Below are 25,312 nucleotides of genomic sequence, written 5' to 3' on the forward strand. Positions count from 1 at the left end.
TTTTTTGGTTTTTTTTTTTGTTGTTGTTTTTTTGTTTTTTTTCTGCTGGTGTTATTTCTGTTCTGGTTGTTTTGTTTGAGAATAAAAACACCCTAAAATATTTTATTGCTCCAATTTTATAGAATTCGCATCTACATTTTACAGGATTGATTTTTTTGGATCCTACTTATATATCCCTTTGTTATAACAGTGATATAGTGGGGTTGTGTTTGTGTATGGGTCCAGGTAGATGGAAATTTGCACAACAACTTGTTTTTGAACAGGACATCATGGAGCATATATCCAGTATTGCACAACAATATCTAACAAACCATGGTTCTGCCTCAGACTGGCATTATGAATAGCCACGGTTAGCAGACAAGATGTTTCTCTGGCACTGACTATGAAGGATGTTCTGGTGGTTAAGGGGATACTAAGTCTATTTTTGTTACTCTAGTCCCTAGCTTAGTACCCCAAGCCTCCACACCAAAACCTGGTAGGTGATTTTTTATTTTAGTATTTTAAATAGAAAGTACAAATATATATTCTTATTTCTACCCTTTTTATTAAAAATCATAGCACATATTCACATATTTTTTTCAATTAGTGTTTCTGAGTGACCTTCCCTTACCAGTACACATAGAGCTTTCTCATGCTTTTTATTTTTACATTTGTGCAGTATCCCATTGAATAAAGATGCTGTAATTTATTTAAACAGTGCCCTTTGACGGACATTTGGTGTTTCCAATTTTTTACTATCAGTAACAATTCTGTAATGACCCGCATATGCATAGTGAGATTTAATCAGGGGTGATTCCAATAGAGCCTAAAACAAACAAAAAACAGAAAATACCCACTATAATTCCCAGAGCCAGCTATATAATTTGCAGGGCAGAATGCAAAATGAAAACATGGAACCCCTTGTTCAAAGAACAGGCAGAATGCCATTAAAGGTACTTTTTTTTTCTTTTCTCTTTCTATACATTACTCATTGCTCATCATGTTAAGTGTACTCTTAATCTTCTTTATTTATTTCATTCATCCCTCTATCCTCCTCCCCTCTGGCAACTACTAGTTCTCTGTATAAGTCTATTTACTGTCTCCCTTTTGTTCTTTGGTTCATTTGTTTTGTTTCTTAAATTCCACATATGAGTGAAATCATATGGTATTTGTCTTCCTCCATCTTATTTGATTAACCTTATATCCTCTGGGTCCATCCGTGTTGTTGCAGATGGCACGATCTCATTCTTTTTGTGGCTGAGCAGGAATAGCTGAACCGTTCGGTTTCCTGTGTCACAGAACTACCCAGGTTCTTCCCTGCCATGCAGTGCCTGGTGGGGTGGTACTTTTTTTTTAGATTTTATTTGTTTATTTGGGAGAGAGGGAGCATGAGTGGGGTAGGGGAGGGGGCACAGAGGGGTCAAGAGAGAGAGAGAGAGAATCCCAAGCAGATTCCACACCAAGCAAAGAGCCCTACTGATCCCACACCCTGAGATCGTGACCTGAGCCAAAACCAAGAGTCTCACGCCCAGCTGACTGTGCCCGGGGTTGTACTTCTCACACTCCTTCCTCACATGGGCCTCAGTGACATTCTCTATGTTAGATTTCTCCAGTGCCCTAGTCACAGTCTCCACTGAGTCCTGTTGCATCTATCCAACACATTTGGGACTAAGGCCTTTCAGGATCATAGCCTTTCCATGGCCCAGGGTGACCGAGGAGCAGGGGGAAGCTGACCACAGCAGTCTCCTGGGGAAGGGGCTGTGTCGCTCCCACCCAGTGGGGGCCACCATGGCTACCTAAGCCATGACGCATCTAAGGTCGCATGGTATTTTTATTTGCTTTTTAATGTCATTTTAAGTAAAGAAAAATAAACTTTTAAATTAGTAGCATGAGTTTTATCATTCAGTTTTATGCTGAATAATGGTGGTTTTAAATGCAGATATAAGAGCACTTACCTTATATGTAAAATCACCAAAATTACACAGTTCACATGTGATAGCTCATACACGTATATGGATTTAGTTCTTACCAGAACAGTGGAAATTCTGCACAAAACTAAGTTATTTTTATTTCACTTCTTAATTCACCAATAGTCCACAAAAACTCTCTATCCTTGGCTTACTCTGTAAGCTTCCTCAGTAAGGTAGGACTGAGGCGGAAAGGAGCTACAGGTTGCCTGATCTTTGCCTTTCTTTTTATGTTATTATTGTCGGCATAAATACCTGGCTATAATAAGGAAATAAGAGTGAAAAAACATACATTAGAGTTCCTTAGTCATTAGTACTTCTTGGAAGACTCTTACCTTCTTTCTACATTGGAGGCAGATTCTGGCTAGAAGGGGAAATGTGGCCTCTCCAGGCTGTCAGCAGCCTTGCTTACTCTGTTAAATTCGAGCACCTTTGCCTTGTCCTTGCTTTGAGTCTTTTTCAGCAACTATCCATGTGGGTCCCCTGGAATTCCACATGATGGGGCAGCGGGGAATTTTGGACACACTCACTGCATATCTCCTGCGTTTGGAGGAGATACATAAGTTCAGGGGTGCGTGGGTGGCTCAGCCAGTTAAGTGCCTGCCTTAGGCTCAGATCATGGCCCCGGGGTCCTGGGATCGAGCCCCTTGTCAGGCTCTCTGCTCAGTGGAGAGTCTGCTTCTCCCTCTCCCTCTGCCCCCCTTCCCACTCGTGCTCTCCCTCTCACTCACTCTCCCTCTCAAATAAATAAATATTTTTTTAAAAGTTAAAAAAAATAAGTTCAGAGATAAGATTATTAAGAATTTTAAGACTGAAGCAGTGGAACGTTTAAACTAAGCGTGAGTCTCTTCTGAGTTTAGGACCTGCCTGAAAGCACAGGTTGCATTCCTATGAAGGAAATCCCCCTGATTACCATTGCTATGTTGTGTTGCTTTGGAAGCTCTGGTAAGGGGCAGAGTGGACAAGAAATAGGTGTGGAAAATATTGAGGAAAAGGAACCAAATATTATTTGCAGATGTGATATAAGATACCCAAGGAAGTGAACTAAAAAATTACTAGAAGTAGTAACTATGAGGAATGTAGTCAGATATAGTAATAGATACAAATCAAGTGTTCTCAAAAAACCCAATAACCAGTTAGAAAGTAAAATGGAGGGACATTCCATTCATAATTGTAAAAACTGCCAAACACCTGAGTAACAGTCCATGAGCCATATTTCTCCCTTACGTCAGTCCATCCCTAGCCATTTGACCAAGGATCACCCATCTCTGACCCCTTCTTATGCCATTAGAGATGGAATAAGGCTCAGGAACAAAGGTGGGAGGCAGAAAGAGGATGTGTGCTCATAAATAGTGTGGATTATAAGGTAAGCATGCCAGGGAGATCTGCCAGATTTAAAACTTTTTTTCCCTCCTCAGAAACAACAAATACCTACCACGGAATAAAGTTAATAAATACACAACCTCTAATTAAAGAAACTATCAATCTTTAAGAGACACTGAAAAGACATTATTTCTGGGTGGAAAACTTTAATGTAGTAAAGATGTTAGTCCTTTCCATCTTAATCTATCAGTTGAATGCAGGACTACTCAGAATCCCAGTTGTGCTTTAAAAAAAAAAAAAGACAACTTTGAGTTAAAAAAAAAAAATTCCAAGAGAATAAATAAATGGAAATCCCTTCCGCCCTGCCAAAGATGGGGGTAAAAAATGGAATGAGAAGTCTAGTATTACCAGGTATTAAAATTAGTACTACCTATTGAAGTAGCATGGCATTAAATATAAGAGTAAACTGGTAGATAAATTAAGCAAACTCTGAATTAGATCTTAGCGTGTGTAAGACTGTTGTGCAGGATAAAAATGCCATTTCCCATCAGTTGAGAAAGAAGGTAATATAGCAAATGCTGCAACAGTTGGCAATTAGAAACACTTACCTGAGATTTTTTCCGCATATTGTATCAAAATAGTTTCCTCGTCAGAGTTAGATTTTACAATATTACTCCAAAAGAACCGTAGAGAGCTGTTAATAAGTATTCATCTGAGCTCAAGGTGAGGAGCTCCTTCCTCAGGGTAAAAGCAAAGGCAGAAACCATAAATAGAGTTCAAAGGTGCTTGACAAACTGGGAAAAAATAATTGCAACATTCATGACGATGAGTAATTGTCTCTAATATTGTAGGAAGTGCTTTCATTAAGTAAGAAAAAACACGAATTCCCGACAGGTAATATGCACGAACAGCAATTTATTAAAAAAGGAAGGAAAAAAACATAGTTGTCAATAAACTTGAAAGAGTAAGGCCTTACTAATAATCAAAGAAATGCAAATTAAAACACGATACCATTTTTTGGCCTCTTTTATTGGCAAATATTTTTTATTTAAAATTTTTCATTTACATGAGCAATACAACAATCATTTCTCAGCAAAAAACAAACAGAAATACATGGTGAAATAAAATATTTCCATTTTAAACATGCATTAGCCTAGTTATTGCTAAACTTGAGTATCTTTCTGTGTTTATTGGCCATTTCTACTTATTTTATGAATTACATCTTCATATTCTTTTTTAGCTTTTTTGATTGCTTGTGTTTTTTATTATTAATTTGTAGATTATGGATATTCATCCTTTGTCTTGTATACATGTTGCAAATACCTTCTCCCACCCTGTTACGTTATAATTTTATGATGTTCTTCTGCAGGTTTTTATTTTGATTTATTTTTTAAAAATATTTTGTTTATTTGTTCGACAGAGAGAACACAAACAGGGGGAGGGGCAGGCAGAGGGAGAGGGAGAAGTACAGTCCCTGAAGTGCAAGGTGCCCAATGTGGGGCTGGGTCCCAGGACCCTGAGATCATGACCTGAGCCAAAGGCAGAGGCTTAACTCCTGAGCCACCCAGGTGCCCCTTATTTTGATTTAGTCATACCTTTCAGTCACTTCTTTTCTTGCTTCTAGATTTCATAACTTCCTTTAAAACTCCTTCCTCAGCCCAAAATATAAAAATATGCCTATCCGTAGTTGTCTGTGGTTGGTTGTTGTTTTCTTACTGTTGTGTGTATGTTTTATCCACTTAAATTTTATCTTTAATCCACTTAAATTTTATCCTGTTTGGTCTGAGGGACCACATATTTTATTTCTAAAATATGTCACCAATTGTTGTAAAATCCTTTATTGATTATTTCATCTTTTCCCTCATTGATATTAAAATAGCAGATACCATGGATCTCCCTATCTATTCCAGATTCTATGACACATCATTTAAAGAACTACAACTTTAAAAAAAAATAACTACAACTTTATAATCTATTTTGCTGCCTACTATTGCAAATCTGCATTCACAGCTTTTCTTTTTCTAAATTTTCTAGGCTATTCTTTCAGATTTTCTTTTCCAGTGAACTTGAAAATCAGCTTGTCAAGTTTCATTTTAAATTCCTATTGGCAAAGATGTTTTAAATGAAAATACTTAGTATGGGTGAGGCTGTCACAAAATGGGCAGTGTCATATATTGCTGAGAAATGTATAAGTTTTCTAGAAGGCAATTTAGCAATAAATGAAGTATCTTAAAAATACCCTTTGATCTACTACTTCTGCCTTTAGTAATTTATCCTAAGGAAATATTCAGGTAGAGCATTTCTTTTACGTGTATGTACAGTGCAGTGTTATTTATGATAACCAAAAAAGGGGAAGGACTATGAAAGTCCAACAATAGGGGCATAGTGAAATAAATTCTGGCACATTCACACATCAGCATTTCTATGTAACCATTTATAACATAGAGAAATGCTCATAATATAATGTAAAATAGAAGTAGGATACCATTTTTATAGCTAGATTGATGCCAGCATTTTAAGATTAAAGGTATATATGTATTTTTATATATGTATGTATTAATTTTCTAGGGCTGCCATTAAAAAAAAAAAAAAAACAGAGTGAGAATCTTAGACAACAGAAATTTATTTTCTCACAGTTGTAGAGGTTAGAAGTCCAAGATAGAGTGTCTGGCAGGTTAGGTTTCCCCTGAGGCCTCTCTTCTTGGCCTGCAGGTAGCTGTCTTCTCATTGTGTTCTCAGGTGGCTTTTTCAACATGCATTGGCATCCCGGGTGTCTCCTCCCCTTCCTATAAGGACATTGATCCTATTGGATTAAGGTCCCTATCCTTATGACCTCATTTAAACTTAATTATCTCTTCAAAGGCCCTATCTCCAAATTCAGTTGCATTCTAAGTTATCGGGGATTGCCACTTCAACATATGAACGTGGAGAGGGGGACACAAAATTCAGTCTCTAACAGTTCATTAAAAGTAAGGAAGAACATCAGAATGTTAACAGAGGTTTTCTGAATGGTGAGACTGTAGGTAATTTTAAATTTTTTAAATTTTCTGCATTTACATATTTTCTTCAGTGAATATGTGTTACTTTTATAATCAGAAGAAGAATTAATTTTTTTTTTTTCAAAGAAAGCTATTTCCACTTTGCCTATCCTGAGGGAGAGACAAGGCAGAGTGGGCAGGGCCAGCACCAGTGCCTTCTAGGCACTGCAGCACCCTACATGCCCCCAAAGAGAGCCCACGAAATTAAGATAAATCTTATTTCTGGGTTAGGTAGGGGAATTTTATGTTGAAGTATAGGGATTCACCTGATGATTCTGTTGAGTAAATCAAGAGTCCTTGAGATGAAAGATAACCAAACAAAAAAGCGTGTACTGTGTGATTACGTTTGTAAACAAATTCTGGATCAAGCAAAGTCCCATAGTAACAGAAAGCAGATTCACAGTTCTTTGGGGCTAGGGGAGAAATTACAGAAGGGCGTGAGGAAATTTTTGAGGATGTTGGAAAGGTTTGTTATCCCAATAATGCTATAATAGTTTCATAGTGTTATATATAATAGTGTTCACATATGTTCAACTCATCAAATTATACATTTCAAATATGTGAAATTTATTGTGTGTCAGTTATATCTCAAAGAAGATGTCTGAAAATGAGAAGAGTGGACTGGAAGGAAAGATTCCAATAGCCTTTGTGGCCCTACAGTATTCCTTAATTCATTAAAATAGCCACAATTCATTAAAATAGCCACCCGAGGGCTGTGCTTTTGTGAATCAAATGAGATCATTGGGATCTGGAGGCTGAAGAGCCAGCGGCTGTGTTAAGATGTTTTGGGAGGAGGCCTCTAAACCTGATGGCCTTTTTCCTGCCTCATAATTCAGCGTAACAGGGCTTGGGTGTGTCACTGATTTGAGTAAAATTAAGAGATTGTATGATAGCGGGTGCCTGGTAGGTGAGCCAGTCCAGGACGCAGCAATCTTTTTGAATTTATTGGCTCATTAATATTGTGAAGATGGGTATGTTTCTTTTATAGCTGCATGTGATACTTACCTTTTTAAAGTCAGGAACTGGTACTGTGCTACAGGAGAGAAATGTACTTAAAATCACAACATTACCTGTGGTAAAATTATCATAAAAACCACCTAGCACTGAAGCAGGGGATTACTTCAATTCTGCCCTCCTAATGACAGGAAATGGTCGTTGGTGAAGTTGTTTTCCATGAAGCTGTGATGAAATCAACTAAAATGGCAATAAACTGGAGTGTAAAAGTGAGGGACTCAAGTGAGATGTGAAAGTGCAGAAGGTGTTATATGTTCCAATTAGAGTCTTCAGGAGATGATTCTGTAAGATATTAAATATGAATTGATGGGGTTCTGAGTGGGGCACCGTGGGCATCGCAGGCAGCTTTTGTGGCTGTGGGACATGGTCCCCGTGCCCCCATCCTGACCCAGAGGCTGCCATCCTACTCCTGGCCACAGAAGCGGGATGACAGAGAAATGGTCTTTGGCGGCAAATGATAGGAAAGGGCTTACAGCCCCATTTCCTTCCTTCCTTGTTCAAAACCGAGGAGCCAGTTGCCCCAGGAGCATTATCATCCTTGTTTCCAGTGATCCTTTGATGAATGTTCCGTAGTTGCTGGTTATAAAAAATTGGAAGCACACCACTGTAAAACCTCAGTGAGCTGTGGAAGCACACTAAAATATATATCATCAGAGGTATCTTTATATGAGAGAAGTAACTTACAGTGATAGTGGATTCCACATGTCACATGTATTCCCTTCTTGCCGCTGCTGCTGTCCTCGTGCAAGCCCCCAGCTTCTCTCCTGCCCTGTTGGTTGCCTGTCTGCTCAGCCGGGCCCCACATCCTTTCCAGCCCTCCCCATTGTTCTCCATACTCCTGTGGAACGCTCCTATGCTCACAACCACTCAGACCCTTTCCGCGGCTCTTAAGAGAACATTCGCAGTCTCTACTATGGCTTGCATACGCCTGCGTACTCTGCTGCCTGCGTACCACTCGGCCTGGCACCAGTCCCCATCCCATCTTCTGCTAATCCGCCACAAGCCTTCTCTCCATTCCCAGGAGGCCCAGCGCATTCTCTGACCCAGGGACCTTGTACGCCATTCTCTCTGGAATGTCCCTTACCCTCACCTCATTACAGCCCACCCCCTTTATCTAGGTAACCTCCTATTGATCCTTTAAATTTCAGCTTCAGTGTCACTTCCGAAGAAAAATTTTGTCAGACCCCTACCCCCAGCTTAGGTAAAGTTTCTTTCTATGATGCTAATAGATCAGGATTTTTTTTTCCCCTTTGAAAGTTCATAGTTTCATTTCTAACTATACATTTTATGTACTTGGTTTGATTGATAGAAGGGACTATGTCTGTTTTGTTCACTGCTGTGTTCCCAGAACCTGGAATCCCAATACTCAGTAACTGTTTACTGAATGGATGGATGGACAGAATGATATGTTGCATTCTGACGACCAAAAGATTAGCCCAGATTCTGGTTCCCACTTTGCTGCTGATTTGCTATATAATAGATAAAACACCATTTTTCTGAGGCTCAGAGTTCCCAGCTATAAAATGAAAAAAACTAACCTAATGATCTGTTGTTTTTTGCTTTGTTTTGTTTTTAAATAAGCATCCTTTGGGTGTAGGTAATTGTGTTAATCATATACCTCAGGTCATTAATACATCATTCTCAGTGATCCAAGCAAGGCCTTCTTTTTTATGTATGTTTCCTCTTTGCTTTGAACCCTGCTTCTGTTCTCCTCCATGACATCATCTCTAAGTGTGTTTGGTTATATCCTTAATATACACATACATTTTTAAAATCTATAATGTTGACAGGTTTTGTATGTTTTAATTTTCAAAAATGCCTTTATGCTATAAATCTTACTCTTTTTCATACTTTTCTCAAGCAATACTGTTTTTGAAACCTATATATCATTGCTTCTCAATGTGACTTAGAATTCCATCATCATAATTATAAACATATTAACCAATTTATATAGTCCTTACTGCTTGCCAGACACTATTCTAAATTGTTATAAAATCATCTAACCGTCACCACAGTCTTGTAAGGCAGGTATCGTTACTATCTCACCTGTTTCATTCACATAGGTTGCCTCCATATTCCTGCTCTCCAAAACAATGCTGCCATGATGAATGTTCTTGTATCTATCCCCCTTTGCATCCGCATGAGGATTTCTCTGGGACCTGTCCTCAAGAATATGATCCTGGAGGACTAAAGCACACATCCGTTTTGCTCCATAGTGCAGATTGCCTTCCTGCTCAGCTGCTGCCAGTTCACGTTCCCACCACCAGGAGTGCACGAGAGCACCTTGCCTCCCCATGCCTGTACTCCTGCGCAAGGTGGCTCTTCTACTCTTTGCCCTTCTGATAGCCATGAGGTAGTCCCCTATTGTTCAATTTGCATTTCTCTCCTTGCTGGTGAGCCCCTACCACCTCCCTGACTGTTATGTAATCTATCTGCTCATGGCTCTGCCAGCATCTTCTCTTGTCCTTCTCTTTGCTCTCACACTTCAGCCAAAGTAATCCTCTTGGAACACCCCTTTGCTCAGAATCCCTCAGAGGGTTTTTTTCCTTTAATCCACTGAAATGATAGATGCTCTGATGATGTTCCATACTTCCATTCCTAAGATAACTGCTGCTTGGACATGATGTATCTTCTAACTAACTATTGGATTTGGTGTTGACTAATATTTATTTTAAAATCTTTACACCTATTTTCTTTCTTTTTTTAAATTTTAGTTGGTTTGTTTAATCTCTACACCCAACATGGACTCAGACTCCTGACCCTGAGATCAAGAGTCACATGCTCTTCCAACTGAGTGAGCCAGGTGCCCCTACACCTAATTTTTTAAGTAAAATGGGCCTATCAATTTCTTTCTTGACCCGTCTCTAAGTCATTTTACAACCAAAGTTATATTAAAATGACTTGAGTAGCTTTACCTCTTTTTCTCTTTCCTGGATCAATATGTAATAAGATATAAATTATTTATTCCTTGAACTGAGTGGTTCTCAAGGTTCTTTTCTAAGTATAACTTTGGTGATTTGATGAGCTATGGGTTTCTTACCGGTATTTCACTGGTTGTGTAGATTAGCCAAATTCATAGGTATTCACGACCTCAGTGATACCAGACAGGTTTAATCTACTATGGAAGCAAAGTGGTGTCTTTTCCGTCATATGCATGGATGGCTATAAACAGGAGTTCCATGGTCAGCTAGTAACTATTATCATACATTCATCCATTTTACTAAATCTTAGCCACAAAAATCTTTTTGTATAAATTGTACCTAATAGATTATAAAGGAGACTATTGGTCTTACTTCCATCCTAATCCCAACTGATTTACTGGACTCTCTTTTCCTTCTCCATAGAAATACACTGCTTTATTTTATTCCTTCTTCCTCCCTTCTTTCGTCTTCTCCTTCCCAACTGTCTGATTCTTATGGCTGTAGAGAAAAAAATAGGTTCCTTGAGCCTAAAGACGTAGAGATTACCAGAAGGGGTGGTTTTGGCAAGATTGGAATTGTGGGTAGCAGAGGGAGGGGATTTGGTCTCTGCAAATTTAGTAGGCGAGATAGAAGAAGTTCTCATGCTGGTGCATATTCCATGATTCTGCTTCTGGGGCAGACACAGAGTATTGGTGTCTGTGCCCAGTGGCTTTAGAGAATGTGGGCAGTTGCACACTCACTCCTCTGAGCTCAAGCCACTTCGATAACTATATCGCGATTCTCTGAATCTTATTCTCAGCCAGAATGAAGTCAGAACATGTGACCTCACCATCCCAACATCCACCATTCTTTCTAGCACATATCACTTTAAACTGTAAGAGTAATTCTCATATCATGTTATTTTTATTTCTCATTTGGCTGAGGACACAGGGCACGCAGAGAACATTATTTGTCAGACAGCAGCTACCTGGCACACGCAGTCCATATAATGGCAGTTAAACTGAGATCCAGAGACTGACAAACAAGCTATAAAATCTAAAAGGCAGGATTTCTTGTGGTAGATCGGTTATAATAATTTTATGCCCCAGTATTTTACATTTGTGACATTTTGTATAATAAACAATTAACTGCCTGCTTTTGACATTTGAAAGTTAATGTGAAGAGAGTTATAAAACAGACACTGTAAACATCACCTCCCAAAGTGAAGTGGTAAATGGCTATCGGCCTCCGGGAGGGTAAGACCTAATTATTCCTCACTGTGCACTCTGTACCTTTTTACTACCAGTTTGGTTTTCATTGTCTTTGATAAACAAGATAATTGATATAAATGAATGTGATCCTGTAAAATGGTTCCCCAATTGCAGATTTTCATGCTAGAGGTATAATTTTCCTTATGGCACATTACTGTTAATCTTTAAATGGATAGGTTGGTTAATCTGCCTTCCATGAGAAGACATTAGGTGACTTGCTCCTTAATCAGAGCTGAGAAAAAAACATTGGGTGTAGCCAAGGGCACAGGAAGAAATGACTAATGGCCACATTAATGAGCAAGAGCATGTGGATTTTTGAAAGGGAGGTTCAGAGCTGGGAATGCAAGAAAACCATGTTGGAGATAAAAAGGAGCTGCAGCCCTCCTCAGGAAGAAGACACAGGCAGTATGTGTTGAAAAGGGAAGTCTTACCCTGCTGGGCTTTCCCCTCTCCTTCCCAGGCCCACCTTTTCCCATTTCAGATGCTGATTCCACTGTGCTGAATGATGGACTCAGGATCTTAAACAGGCAAGCCCTCACGTGCTTTCTTCCTCTTATCTGGTGGTCAAGGATTAGGGCTTTGCAAAAGTACCATTTTGTCCCATAAATTGATGCACAGCAGACTTGATCTTCCGTTGGGCGGCTCTCTTTAGGAAATGTCAAGAGCCAAGCAAGCAGAAGAAGCATGTAAGTTTGCACCCATTGGGAAGTCTGTGTTAAGATCATTGGCAGTTTTCTTTGAGGAGCCCATTTCTCTTCATGCATAAAGTACAGCCAGGAAGAAAGAATGAAAAAGAAAGTGGACAGACGCTTAGGAGACAGTGTAAGATGGCAGATCCATGACTTCTCTTAGGGGAATGTTACCACTCAGAGTCATGGCAGTTTAAAAAAGCAATAATTAATAATCAGTTACTTGTCTAGGGCATTCTAATATTTAGTTTTAAAAACTAATTTAAACTCATGGCAGGGAAAGCTATGGTGAAATGAGATTTCTCCCAGGACAGTTCTCTTTGGCAGTGTTATCACACAGCCTTTCAAAGATCCAGCATGCTCAGGGTAGCTCGCTGTCCGGTTTAATGTCATCTCTTCACCGAAGGCGTGGGCTGCCTTCCTCCCCCGCTCCCACTCTTGAAAGGTTAGCCTTTCTTCAGAATAGTGCAGGTTTTTCCAGCAACATCTGTCAACCTGGCAACGAGTACACCCTAAGGAAATTATGAACATTTGAAGACCATCTATATACTGTAGGGAAGCTTTCCTCTCCCTCTTCCTCCCCTCTCTCCTCGTTCCACTCCTGCCTTCCCCCAACAAGAGTGTGGCAGCCACATGGCATTTACCACCATCCGCCTCGCTGACAAATTATAAGCCCATTTGTGTCTGTGGTATTTTTAATGTGTTTTGATTTGCTCACTCCATTGTGATAGCTCATGAAACCTCAAAGCAGTGACCCTCCTAGAAGGCAGGCTGTAGGCAGACCCCTTCGTTTAATGACAAGAGACCCCCTAGCCACCATACATTTAGCACACAGAGGCTTCTTTGGTCTAATGACTCAGATGATCTTGATCCGACTCAGTAGGTCAGAAATTGCTGTCCCCAGCAAATATCGACCTGAAGGAACTGCTTTCTTGGTTATTCTGAAGCTGCCAGCTGCATATTACACTAGCAGGTGCTAATAGTTTTTGTAGGTCAGTAGAATTGCTATTGTTCTTTCTTCCCTTGCCCCCTGTTCTTTTACAATTATAGAGTGGCTCATGGGAATAAAAGTCTCCCCTCTTGTGTGATACCCAGATTTCTAAAACACTGGTCCCATTGACCCCTTCCGCATGGGCAGAAACCTGGCTCTTTCATGGTTAAGAAAGTACCAATCCTGGGCCTTGTGTGTCTCCAGAAATCTCAAGGTGCTTTTGTAAGCATCTAATTTATTCGGTCAATATCCATAAGGTAGAGAGAAGAAGGGATTATTCTCGTTCTAAGTAAAGCAACCACATCCCAGGGCAGTTACAAACCCTCTGCGAGATCGCCTCAGAAGCCATTTTTACAGAACTGAGGGGTAGTTCTTTGGGTGCCTGTGTTGCAGTGCATGGCCTGGCTCGTGGATGCCAGAGCAGAAGGTGGGCAGAGGTGGGCAGCCATTATCCCACTCAGAATTCAAGTGTATAGAGATATGGTTTGAAGAGAGCTAGAACTCAGACGTCAGATGCTGCTTAATAGGCAGGTTTGACAATATGCCTAATAAAGTTTATTTAAAAATACTTGCCCCCATTTTTCATTTCCCAAAGCACTAAGTATAAATCATTAAAAGAATAATCGAAAATCCTAGCAAAAGACTCTTCTTAAATTACTTTTATTGTATTTTAGACAAGAATTTTTTTCATCACACACTGTAAGTCTACTGGAAAATATAAATGATTCTGTTTCCTCAGCCTAGATTAACTTTGACATCCAGAAGGTGGTGTACATTGTATGTTTTGCTGAGGCTTTTTTGTGTGATAACTACTTTACTTAGAGGTATGAATAGAGTTGTCCCAGGTCACCTGGAAGACTCTGATTGTCAGACTTTGAAGCCGGGGAGCCAGATTCTCTCAGAGACCCCAAGTTCAGCCCTCAGAAGACATCACCTTCACTCCCCCCATGGGGACCGCTCAGCCTCCTCACACCCCTGGCTGGTCCCTCAGGCTAAAACTGGGAGAGTGCCCAGGAGGCAAGATTCCCCCTCAGGCATCCTGTGTAGTTTGATTACAGAGGCTCAGTTCTGAGAGCCCAGTATTCAGAAGTTGAGACTCACCTTTACCCATCTGTTTCTTCTAAATTCCAGTCTTGCTCCCTTGAGATTCTCGCAGATTCTTCTCACACAACTCATTCCAGGATGGTTTGTGGGAGCGAAAACAAGTGAGAATTTGGCCTTCTCTCAAATCTTTTTCTCTCTGCCTTCAAAAGGTGTGGCAGGAAAATTCTGCCAAAGCAGAATTGCATACTTGTCACAGATCCGATCAGGACATTTTCTGTACAATGTACAGGGCTCCACGTACAGTTTGGGACACCTCATTACCAACACTACTTTTAGTAAAAACTCAAACTGTATAGTTATTAATGCATTTTAAAGAAATATCATTCAAGATCTTAAGATTCAAGAGTTATCCATGATCCCAGAATCATTCCGACTGTATACTGTTAAAGTTTGAACCAGATGCATTCTTCAGCTTATAATAAAAAGGAAAGCTACTGCTTTATTAAAGGAATAGTTAAAAAACAAAAAACCAAAAAACTTTCTTATAAAAAAGCATTGAGCAAAACCGCTCCTTCTTTTGTGGGGCTTTAAAACAACTGTTTGCATATCCTTTGTTCTGTGCCCAGCCTGAATGAGGAACACTCCCCCAGTCTGCGGTAACATCTCTGCTCTCCAGTCACAGATTCCTCATGACTTGATAAGAACTTTCCATCAGTAGCATGGAACAAAAATAATTCTGTTGATTTCAGCATCTTTTAGGATATGAGGAAAAATCCATGTAAAACTTACACTACCCATAGAACAAAAAAAATGCCTTTTATAACTTTGTAAAATTTTTGAGAGTTTCCAAAAATCACAAAACTCGTTTCAGTGACTCTTTTTATGTTAGGAATCCCACCACCAACCCATCCACCCTCAAACCCCCATCCCTCATCCCCCCCCATCCCCCATATCAGCTTGAATAACTTGTCCTGATGTAGGGGGTAGATGTAGTCTCTTTCTGTGATAGATTATGTCCAGAGGGGGGAAAAAAATCACCCCAAAGAGATATTGCCTATTAGTTCAAACACATAGTTGATGTTTTGGGATATCTTTTTTCTTATACCTGGAAATGCCTTTGTCCTAAATTTCAAGGCCTCACCTACAGAGTGAATCCCTCTTTGATACACTGCAGTGGTTACTGCTGTTAAACATCTGATGCTTGATTCTTTTAGGTCTTTTGGAATTGAAGATTTTCACAGCATTCGAGCCACACATAAGAGAGTAAACCTCTTAAACAGTTAGTTCTGGACCATGCTATCCTTAAAAGGCTCCAGTGTGAAGAGAGAATGCACTGATGCTAGTGAACTTGTGCCTTTGAGATCCACTGGCCCCACCCACCTCACCTTGGCCCCAGGGATAACCACCTCTGATTTCTCACCTTCATCTTCCGGAAAGCTGCTGTTCCCTCTAAAGTGTTTGGAACCGGCCTTATAAAGTTTGCATGTGTTTGGGGAAGGGGCCAGGGGGGTGGCACATTTGAAGTTTGGAAAAGTGTTACCTCCTTTCACTGGCTAAATGGAACCCAGCAGGACTGTCAAAGCCTATACAGTCTCAGGAGATGGCATGATTTGGGCAGCCTTGATAGTCTCAGAAATGGAGCTAGAACAGGAATGACGAGAGCGTGGAGATCCATACTTCCTAAAACAGATAAGAATGAAAAGCAAAGAGAAAAGGAAAAGAGGCACAGAGGAGTTGGGATGAGGGGAGTCTGGGCGGGGAGGGTGGAGGGGGACCACAGCATTCAAATGGCAAGGTCTGCTTTCTTCCCACGGGCTCCCCCTGTGGGTGCAGAGAGGTACTCGCATCTGATCCCTCAGAACTATATTAGGAAGCAGCCCTCATGGAGGTGGGAACTAGGGGAAATTTGGAGGAGTTTAAAAGTTGCACATCCTACATAATCAATGGTTTTTCCTCAGCACTATGTTGTAAATATGATTGAAAAGTGATTTTTTTTAACCCGTTAGATAAAACTAGGAATTAATGTATCTTAGCTCCAGTGTTGTAGAATACATTTTTGTAGCTTTCTGATAGCTTCCAAGAATGATGGGCTTGTGCTCTAATTAGCTATTGTTCTTTTACAGCTGTTAAGACATAACAGCTGTGAGTATATTCTTCCTGAATAATTTGACCGAAGGTTGGATTGTGGTTCTGTTGGAAGTTTGCATGGTCAGCAGTAAGTTCCTATATAGGCCTAGGGATAGGCACCTAAGGTGAATCCCCTTAAAAAAAAAAAAAAAAAAAAAAAAAAGTATAGCTTAGGGGTGCCTGGGTGGTTCAGGTCATGATCTCAGCATCCGGAGATCAGGCTTCACTCTGGGCATGGAGCCTGCTTAGGAGTCTCTCTCTTCCTCTCCCTTCCCCTCTCCCTGCCCCCTGCTTGCTCCATGCACTCTCTCTTAAAAAAAAAAAAAAAAAAAAAAAAGGTATAATTATGTAAGGGCATATCTAGGTGTGCTCTTAAGCTAATAGCCTTTAACAACCTTAGGAGGCTTTTTGAAAGAAGTTCTTTGTGGACATCTTGGCATAGAGAAGAATCGACACCAAGGCCATTGAGTACTGGTCTGCTGCATGAAACAATGTACTCTAAGAAAAGGAATAGCCAGGAAAACTGTGAATGAAGCCTAACACCGGTACAGTTTATGAAGATGATGGTCCTCTGCAAGTGCTAAGTGTTATTTCATTTTTTAAAATCTGCTTCAAGTAGGTTCTCCCCCCCCCCCACCTCTCAAATGTGATCTCTGGAGACAGTTGAATAACATGTCAGTCTTATCTTTAAATAGAGCTGGTACAGGTGGCCCTCAGGTCATGTCCTAGTGAAGTAATACTGCCTTTTAAAAAATTTATTTCTCCCGAATTAAATTTACTGGCAAGCTGTTGGCCAACCCTGGTGCAACGTACGAACAGAGGACAGTAAAATTGTTTTCAGATCACTTTTTCTGCAGTTCCCCACAGTCTGAATCATCCCAACACACATACACTTGCAGAATGTAGACACTTTGTCAACATGCAACTTTTGCATTCAGAGGCAGCAAATTAAATTTGTCTGAGCAGAATTGCTGTGTGCACGGAGGGGGAAAAGTAATTTCTGCCCAGGCTGTTCTCCTTTGCCTTTTGCTTATAGCACAGGCTATTGTAATAGGTATGTAGCCAAAGGACAGCGAAGGGAAACCAGAAAGAGACAGACACAAGATGCTGGATTTGGGCAGTATGGTTTTGTAAACAAAGTGACACAAATTGGGGCAGAAATTCCATGGGGACAAGAGAGGAAGCTGGAAGACTGGAAATACAGCACAAAGCCAAGTCCCTTCCAGATGGCGTTTTTAATAAATTTATCAGACACATTTGAAAGACTGTAATGAACATTCAGTTGGGGAGTGGCTTGGCCCCTACAAAGAAGAAAAACAGTAATGGCACCTTCTGTGCTTTGCAGTCACAATCACTCCCTAAATTTTTCCAGTAAAAGAAACCACAAAACTTATTCATACCATTGTGTAATTATTAGACGATTCAGCTAGGCAGGCTGAGGTTTGCGTTTCTAGGAAGAGGAATTAATAAGAGAATTCTTTCCTGCTGAGATGGGAAAAATGGTCTATATGTGTTAGTAAGCCCAGCAGTGACTTTTAGGACAAACCTCTTCTGGAAGGACTCCTGTAGTGTAACTAAGGCAGAGAGCTCTCCCCGCAGGCATAAAAAGAGCTTTTATGTTCTTTAAAATCCACACTGTTAGATATTCCTCCCCTCCCCAAAACAGTTTCTCCATCAGAAAATGTTTTGTCTACCATGAGTGACCAAGCTTTGTGATTATGGGATACACTTTTAGGGAAGGAGAAGCTGAGAGGGCCCAGGGTACATGTGATGCTTACACAGCCACTCTTCTGCACTGGGCGTATTTGTTTCCTTTTTAAGGTTTATGTCAAGACCCAGACATTGATCATACTTTACTTTTCTAAGAAAACTTTCACTGAGAAAGCATTTTCTTTTTCCTGCCTTATTCAGTAATTTTTAGGTTTTCTAGCTTCTGGGAAGGAACTGTGTTAAAGCAAAAGTGCCACAGCCTACATAAGCATCCTTTTTTCTCACTCTGATTCATTCATCCAGCACATATTTAGCTAACACCTACTATATGCTAAGCACTGTCTCTTGGCAGTTGGGACTAGAGCGGTGAAAAAAAGGAACGCTCCTGCCCTTACGAAACTCACATTCTAAATCTCCAGTGATCATGTTAGATCAGATGGACATACTGGTCTGGATATTAAGAATTGGCACAGTGCTGGAATGTTGGGGTCATCCTGGTTGTTTATAAGAGGTCATTATCCAGTGGGTTTGTGCTTAGGTCCCTGTTCTTTTTTGCAGTAGTTGGTATGATTTGGTCATTATACTATTAATTTGACTCATTATCAGAAAATTGGAATGAGAATTAAGGAAAGTGGTAATCTTCTGATTTTGTACCTTATTAGGTAGATACAGTTGCTTATCAAGTTGCCAGTAGAGTTCTAGCAAAACTATTTCTCAAAAGGAAATTTGGGACTTGGGGTCGATTTTACTGATACAGTCATCCCTCTGTGTATGTTAAGATGTGTCTGTGTGTGTCTGTGCTGGGCACACTTTGTAGATCCAGACTTTGACTAATAAACACTAATGAATAATTATGTCAAGATCAAAGTGATATTTTATCCTCCAGCTCATAGATACAGGATTCTTTATTAAGAAGGCACGATTCTTTAATGTAGCATATGTGTTAGACCACCTCAAGTTTCCAGAGAATCAGAGGGTAATATTTCTAGGACAGTTTTACTTAGAGAAAATTTTAGAGACTGAATCGTCTTAAATAAGCCCATTTATAAATGTGTCTCTAGAAAAGGAATTCTTAGTGCTTATCCCAGCCTTGTTTTCTAGAGAACTTGAAACCATACTAGTAATGATTTTGTGATCATCTCCAATGCTACTACACTAATCAACCACTAGTCAAAAATCAGATATCTAGGGATAAAATTGTGAGGCAGCAAGGTTGCATAGGTGGAGATTGACAAAATCAGGAAAACTCCTCAAAGACAACTGATAAAAACCTAGCACATGCTACAGAAGATATCAGTGTTCAAAATAATCATAAAAGGTTTTACCCTTTTGGAGGCTTTCCATCATTCTATTTTTCATAAAAACAGTGTTAAAATGTGTGAAACTTGAAAAAAAAAAAACCACAAAATTCCGTACATGATAAAGGACATATATGTGAAGTTTGGGGAGTAGGAGCACTGGCATGCTGACCACTTTGCTGAAGAAAATACTACCAAACCTACAGCTCTGGGTGCACCCCTCCCCCAATAACACCCCCACCTCCGATTTTCAGTGTTCACCATTCACCAGGTTTCCTTTCTGATCTCACCACACAAGCATGTATCACTAAATGACAGAAGTGGACTCATACTCCGTGTTTTCTCCTCACTTCCTCTCTTCTTAACCAGTTTTCTTTGTGGGACTGACCCTGGTTGACACACATAGCTCTAGTTCATTTGTCTTTCAATACTGTGTAGTTTTTGTTTAATAGTGAAATTTCAGTGACTCAGTGGACAGTTTGAACAGATTAGACACGCTTAAAGAGGACTGAACATAAATAATAATTTGAATTAAGAAATTGCCCAGGTAAATTTAATTACCATTGAAAAAGTAAAGTAAAATATAGAGTCTGAGGGAAAGTCTACTCAAAGTCACATCTAACAAAAATACCATAATGTGGAAAATGAAATCATAGAAGATAATGATACAAATCAAAGTGTTATTAGAGCCAGGTACTTGTTTGACCATGTAAGACAAGGTTTATAGTTTTAGACTTTTGGCTATTAAATGTGAACCTCAAGTAAATCATTTTTGTATTCACTTAATGTGTTATAAATATGTTTTCTATCTCTGTTTGTAAATAAATGATCTAAAAAAAAAAGAAATTGCCTAGAATACTTCAAAAAGAGGTACAGAGAGAAAAGTGAAAGGAAGGTTAAGAAATGTGGAAGACAGAATGAAAAGTTCAACAGAGTCCGGTAGGAATTCTAGAAGGAAAAAAAAAAGGAAAGAAAAGGAAGGAGAATCAGTATTCAGAGAAATAATGACCAAATTTTTCCAGATTGATAAGAGCCACAAATGCTCATATTCAGTCCTGAGAAGGATAAATTCAGTCTGCCTCTAGGTACAACTGAGTGAAATTGAGAAACACCAAAACCAAAACAACAACAACAAAACCCACAAAAAACAAAAGAAAAATAACCTTAAAATTAACTATAGGCAAAAAACAATTACAAGTTAGAGGGATAGGAGACTTTAGCAGACTTAACAGTAGAACCAGGAGACTATGGAATAATATCATCAAAGTGCTGAGGAAAAACAGCTTTTAACCAGGAGTTCCATATCAGTTAACCTATTTTTCAAGAGTGGTGACAAAATGAACTTTCAAACAGAGACTTTGCTGAATACTAATGGATGTATCTTAGAAAGAAGGAAGTTGAACCAAGAAGAAAGGAGGATATAAAAAACAGTAATGGTTTTTATATAACCAAATATACTTTTTATAACCAAAATAAATTGGGTGAGTGTGAATAAAGAAGTTTTGACTGTATAAAAAGAAGAAATATTAATGAGTTAATGAGTTTCACTTCAAATAGTTAGAAAACAGGGGTGCCTGGGTGGCTCAGTGGGTTAAGCCTCCACCTTCGGCTCAGGTCATGATTTCAGGGTCCTAGGATGGAGTCCCGCATCAGGCTCTCTGCTCAATGGGGAGTCTGCTTCCCCCTCTCTCTGCCTGCCTCTCTGCCTGCTTGTGATCTCTGTCTGTCAAATAAATAAATAAAATCTTTAATTAAAAAAAAAACAAATAAAAAACAAAACAGAGTAATTTAAAAGGAATTAAAGGAAGAAATAATAAAAAGAAGAGGAGGAATGCCTGGGTGGCTCAGTCAGTTAAATGGTTAAATGGCAGACTCTTGATTTCGGCTCAGGTGTTGATCCCAGGGTCTTGGGATCCAGCCTAATGTTTGGCTCCGTGCTGGGCAGTAAAACCTGCTTCAGAGTTTATTCTCCTTCTCCCTGTGCCCCTCGCCGCCCCCCCACTCATGCCTGCACATGCTCTCTCCCCTCCCCGCCCAAAAAATTATTAAAAAATAAAAACAAGAGCAGAATTAAGTGAAGTAGGAAATAAAGAAATCAACAAAGCCAAAAGTTGGTCCTTTGAAAACACTAATAAATGAGACAAGCTATGTAGGACTGATGAAAAAAGAAAGAAAAAGTACAATTACAAATATTTGGGATGAAAAAGAGGACACACTATGAAAATTTATATTTGAAAGGGTAGATAAAATGAAAATTTTTCCTGGAAGGGCCAAGAGTATCAGAAACAATTTGGAAGAAAAAAGGAAAAGAAGAAGGGGAAGGCGAGGGAACAAAGGTATTCACTTTATCAGATTTTAAGATTACTATAAAATTATAGTAAAGCAGCACGGTAAAGGCACAAGGCTAGGCAAATCGACGAAACATAATTCTTAAAAAGAGACACGAATATCTATGAAAACTGTGTGTGGCTGAAATAACATAAGTTAGTGAGGGCAAAAGTTCATTAAATGGTGGTGGCAAAATTGGCTCACCTTAAGAATAAAAGATGAAAGTAGATTTTCTCTGTCACGCACGGTATACCAAACATAAATCCTGAATAGATTAAAGAACCACATGTGAAAGGCAAAGTTTAAGAACTTTTAGAATAAAATACAGGACAATATCTTTATGGATTGAGGGTAGGAAAGAATTTATAAACAAGAAAAGGGAAAGGCACCAATCTTAAAAGATGAATGTTTCACCTCAAAACATTAACCAATAAAAGATTGGCATCCTACAAATCAATTAGAAAAACAGTAAAAAAAAAATAGACAAAAGATAAATATAGGTAGTTTACAGAAGAAAGATGGAGAATGATTCTTGGGTTGGGGGGAGCTTTACAACGTCTTCAAACAGAAAAATGAAAAACTGAAACCACATTGAGATAACACACTCATCTGTCTGGCATTACCAAGAGTTGGTAAGGACGTGAAACAATGAGTTGAGGATGTACATTTTTACAACCACTTTGACGAATAATTTGGCAATAGCCAGGAGAATTGAAGGTAACTCATAGCTGTGAGTCCAATTCACACATATATACATGTATAATATCTTATATATTCCTTTAAGAAACCCTTACCATGTACACAAGACTCCTTTGTTTGTAATCGCAAAGAAAACAGTGATAACAATCAAAACATCCCTTAGCAGATTAGATAAATAAATTTTGACATGTTTATGTGTTGAAATATTTTCTAGACCTCACATGAATGGACTAGATTTATCTTTCTATTGAATGTTCCTTCATCATGGTTTAATGTTTGTGGTAAATGTTAATATTATTCACCAAGCATTCTCCTTTCTTCTGGGCATGCAGCAGGGTCCCACTCTCCCACCCCTTTTGAAGTTAGGCAAGGCCCTGGAACTTGCCTTGAGCCCCGGAATGTGAGAGAGGTGATGTGTGTTACTTTGGGGGATGTCTTAAGAATCAGGACCGGGCTTTCTTTCTTCTCATTGCTGCTGTAACTGAGGAAATTCATATGGATACAAAGCCTCTGTCACTTGGGCCCTTGTCTAATACAATGAGCAAAACCACTTTTCTAATCATCACTGAACACATAGGGTACACAAAAAAATAAGTACATAAATTAATGTGCACTGTGGAAAGGGAGAATGGGGGCTGTTCCTACAGCCTAAGCTCCTGTCTACAGTATTATTTTTTGTCTCAGTTCAATTTACCATACACCTTGCACCACTTCCTTAAGTTCCAACTTCCAAATCACCCAATACTTCCCCTTTTCCATGAGATAGAGGTATCATGACTTAGCCTCCAAATATAGTCCTTCCTTGTCTTTCCGAGTCCCGGGGAACTTCTTTTTGAGCCCCTTCCTTCTCTGCCAGGAAACTGTCCTTCGAGGCTATTTCACCAATGTGTTTGCTTGTTGTTTGGAGTTAAGCTTGACAGTCAAGGGATTCATTACCAGAAATCCATCCTCTCTTCCTTTCTCCTTCCCCTTCTCCCTTTTTTATCTATGGATGACTTCCTCATCCACAGAGAGCAAAGCAGTGAAGCTGTAGAAGATGAGGGCTCAAGTCAGGCATGCCCAGCTTTGGAAAGTAAATACATGGTGGTTTAGAAGATACATGTAAAATTACGTACTCCACGTCATTATTAAGGTGGAAATGTTTTGGCATGATGGTAGTACTGCTCACCCTCTCTCTCTTCAGAGAGTATATAATATTACCCTGAAAACTACAGTATATATCTAATGAGAAATTGTCTTTTTTTTTCACAACCTATTTTAAAATTATATAAAGTAAGTTGCAAATCTTGAAGGCAAGTAGCTGGGCCTAAGTGTAGATTTGGGTTGAATAATAAATTAAATTAAAACCCCAACACTAGAAAATGCACAGAAAAGGTCCCAGGGGACTTAAAAGGCCCTTACCTTTTATTGCTCTCTTCTCCATGGTTAGAGATTCTACATCATTTTTAGATAGCTAGCATTTTGTGGAAGACCTTGGCTTTTATAAATGAACAGGTTGATGTGGATTTGAAGTAGAGAGAGAAACTCAAAATCAAAACAGATCTGGTGTTTCAGAATATAGCAGTTCATGAACAAAGAGAAGAACATTAGGTGTTGAAATGCCCAGAATAGTAAACAAACAAACAGAAAAGGTAAACAAGTCATGGCTGAGGGCAACAGTGTATTCTGAAAAGGTATTGGTACCATTTCCTAGATCATCTTCCTGCTTTATGAATTCTAAAACACTGAATCTATGTGTATATCATATTTCTCTAAACAAATTGATATTTACTGAATGTAACAAGTCTATACAGTTTAGAGACTAGTGATAAAACAAGTGTCTATATACCCACCACCTGGCTTAGAATTAGAACAAAGCCAGTACTTCTGAAGCTCCCCTAAGATTTCATCTTGGAAATGAAATCAATTAATATTTGGACTATTGGTGGGAGTCCCTGCAAGATTTCATTCGCCTCTTCCCAGACACATTATCCAGTATTTAATATAATAATTCCCTATATTTCCTTTTTAGTTTTATATTTATGTATGTATCCCTAAATGAAGCATGTTTCTAGTTTTGTCTTTTTAAAAACTTTGTATAAATGCATTCATAATCTGTTTTTCTGTGCCTTGCTTTTTTCACTCAACATTATATGTTTTTCTCGTTCTTTTGGTTTTGGGTGTTTTAGAAGTCAAGGCTTTTTTTCTTTTTCTTTTTTTTTTTAGGAAAAGAACATTATGGTTTTCAACTTATCTATCTGTACATAACCATAGTTCACTAAGGTCAATTAATGTGTAGTTTCCCTTTGTAGTCATATTTTGAAATATATTTATCCATTCTGTGTTTTATGGGGCATCATGGTTCCTCATAGTAAAATGCTTCAGGGTTAATTACTACATGTGGTTTTCTTTGTTCCAATCTTAGATTCAACTTTTTTTCCTGAGGCAATTTGGCATGGAAAATGTGCTCAGGTCTTGCGATAACCGAGGAGTTCTAATTTCCCCTTTATCATTGATGTGAGATAGTAATTCATTTTGTTCACAGCAGCCTACCAGGATATGTTTAGCTTCTCTTATCCTGACGCTGAATCTTGTGTTGGGCTCACAGTTCCCATGGAGAACGTTGCAACAATTGCGGATTGCGCCAGTGTGATTGAAGGAGTCAGTCGGAGCCGAAATGCCTTGCTGAATGGCGACACCAAGAATTACGACTGGGATTCCGGCTATACGTGTCACCAGCTAGGAAGTGGTGCGATTGTGGTTCAGCTGGCACAGCCGTACATGATCGGGTCAATACGGTAAGAAAGATCCTTTTCGTTCATTACTTTTAAAAAGGAAGACACGTGTACAGATTCTTTTTCGGAACAATGATGATCCTAATAACTTCAGTGAAGATACATTCCTGTTGTTTGCTCTAAATATTGAAGCAGGGTAACATGGAGAAACAGGGGGCTT

General features: G+C 39.2%; 1 protein-coding gene across 4 annotated transcripts in view; it reads left to right on the plus strand.

Annotated features, from left to right (window-relative positions):
• BTBD9 (BTB domain containing 9) overlaps positions 1-25,312 on the plus strand; it is a 411,577-nt gene that overhangs the window by 283,509 nt on the left and 102,756 nt on the right. For all 4 annotated transcript variants that reach the window (XM_032862306.1, XM_032862307.1, XM_032862305.1 and 1 more), the window contains exon 8: positions 24,966-25,155. In XM_032862306.1, the coding sequence (XP_032718197.1) occupies positions 24,966-25,155 (190 nt within the window). The remainder of the gene's footprint in view (positions 1-24,965; positions 25,156-25,312) is intronic.

This window comes from Lontra canadensis, unplaced genomic scaffold, assembly GCF_010015895.1.
Source record: "Lontra canadensis isolate GAN:19392208 unplaced genomic scaffold, GSC_riverotter_1.0 scaffold23, whole genome shotgun sequence".
NCBI classification, from domain to species: Eukaryota; Metazoa; Chordata; class Mammalia; order Carnivora; family Mustelidae; genus Lontra; species Lontra canadensis.